General features: G+C 46.6%; 1 protein-coding gene across 1 annotated transcript in view; it reads left to right on the forward strand.

Annotated features, from left to right (window-relative positions):
- Window positions 1-640: 640 nt before the first annotated feature.
- The window catches only part of APLF (aprataxin and PNKP like factor), a 128,463-nt gene continuing 126,928 nt past the window's right edge, over window positions 641-2,175 (forward strand). Inside the window, 2 exon segments of the mRNA XM_006881042.1 lie at window positions 641-736; window positions 926-963. Of these exon segments, the coding sequence (XP_006881104.1) occupies window positions 641-736; window positions 926-963 (134 nt within the window).

The raw sequence follows: 2,175 nt of genomic DNA on the forward strand, positions 1-2,175 counted from the left end.
TTAAAGGACTGACAGGTGAACCATAGAAGTGCCCAAGCCGACCGTCACTGTCACTGCCTCCCCACTACAAGTGGAAGCTATGCTGGCACACTCATAACTTGGAGAAGGGAAAGCCTTCCTACCGTCCGGCTTGAAAGCGATCCTTTCTTCTGCAAGCAAACCCTCCTGAATTCGAATCACTCCCCAGAATCCTTCGCGTCCCGCCCTCTAGAGACCCCGCCCCTCTCCCCGGAGTCTTGACCTGACGCAGAGACGTTCGCGCACAGCTTTGTGGGATTGGGAGTTTTCTCAGAGGCTCGTCACCTTCAAAAGGGAAAGAAAGAGTACTCCAGGTCCGGTGGCCTCTGGACTGGTGGGCGGGGAGATGGGCAGTGCTGGCTGACCGGGACTTTTAAACGATTATTTTGAGGCGGCGTGAGGAAGGAGAGTATGGAGGCGTCACTGCTTCTGGGGAGAGGCTGACCTGCGGAGGCAGCGCGTGGAAGCCTGCTGTGTGAACGAGCGCGCCGCTTGGCTGGGAGCGGCAGTCCTCTCCCTGCCTCCATTCCTCCCTGGCCTGAGTCGTCCCCGCGCATGTCCGCGGAAGGCGGAAGAGGCTGCGGGACCCGCTCTCTGCGGGGCAGTGCGTCGTCGGGCTGCCATGTCCGGAGCTTTCAGGCTGGAGCCTCAGGACGGCGCCCCTTGGGTGGCCCTGGCGCCCGGGGAGACGGTCAGCGGTCGCGGGCCGCTGCTGGGAGTAAGTATGAGAGGAGCGTGGCCGGACGGGAGCCGCGGCTTCCTTGCTTCCCGTGGTCTCACTCCCCGCCCTGCAGGATCCCCGTCTCGCTGGGCCAGCCTCTGGCTTTGAGAGGTTTTTCCAGTAAACTTGATTCGGGTCAGAAACATCCCCTTGATTGTCTTTGAAAATCACTTATCTGTGTTACAGGGTGTCCGGGGAACCAGAGGTCGAATCCTGCTTGTTGTGTATAGTTTCACAGACTAAGAATCATTTTAAAATGTAAAACAAAAACCATAATTTTTTGAATAATTGAAGACTTACTTTCTAGCTACTAATTAAAAATTTCTCTCTCTGACCTCCCCTTCCAGGCTACTTTTTTTTTTTTTAAGTTCTTAGTTGATTTTATTGAATCATCAAGAATAGAAAAAAGATTTAAGTCTGAATAAGGCAGAAACCTGAGAAGAAATAACACAAAGATTTTCCCCAAAATTAGTCTAGTATAGACTCTAGAGGAACGTAATAAAGCGTTCTGAAATATATCTTTACCAGTGTAATCAATAATTTGTTATGATCCACATGTGTAGACCACTGTGATACGCCTTTACTTAGTCTTATTCTGAATCCATGTTAATTTCTTGCAGTTCCCTGTTAAGGAACTACCCAAGCTGTTTTAAAATTATCTTTAGCGGTATTTCATATTTTTGTTCATAGTGGCTATGAATTATGCTCGACTTGATGACAATCAACAACGAGAATAATAATTAACAGTCAACAACGAGAATAATAATTAACATTATTAATAATAGTAGTATTGTTGTTGATTGCCATCTAGTCGATCGCGACTCAGAGTGACTCTATGAACAAAAGACCTAATGCCTTTCCATAACTATTGTCTTTAATCCAAGTTCATAGAGTTTCCAGAGGCAAACTGAGAGCTCCACCAAACACTGTCCATTTTGGGAAACTATTATAGTATTTGACACCCCAGTGGCACAAGGTTCAGCATCACAGCAAACCCACATGACAAAGAGTGATGTACAAAGTGGAAGAGTGTTCCTCCAGATATAACAGAACTAGTCTCATTTACAAGTGGTTAAGTGTTGTCAAGTTGAATATGACTCATAGTGACCTTTTCACAAAAGACCTGAACTCTATAACCATCATTTTTGTGTATTTCTAGAATTTTCAGAGGCACCCCGTCTAGGAAGTGGATGCCACTCCTGAATCAATCTGGAAGCTTATCCAAACATTGTACATGGGTAACCATTATGGTATTTGATGTGACTATGGAACAGTGAGCGAAGACCAGATGAGTTGTGGGAGGATGTTAAATGTATCATCCAGGAAGAGTGCAGGTGGTCATTACAAAGACAGAAGAGGAAGAAAAGACCAAAATGGATGTCAGAAGAAACTCTGAAGATTGCACTGGAACATAGAGAAGCCAAAGCACAAGGAAG

This window comes from Elephantulus edwardii, unplaced genomic scaffold, assembly GCF_000299155.1.
Source record: "Elephantulus edwardii isolate Elephantulus edwardi_28Jun2011 unplaced genomic scaffold, EleEdw1.0 scaffold00011, whole genome shotgun sequence".
Classification (NCBI taxonomy): Eukaryota; Metazoa; Chordata; class Mammalia; order Macroscelidea; family Macroscelididae; genus Elephantulus; species Elephantulus edwardii.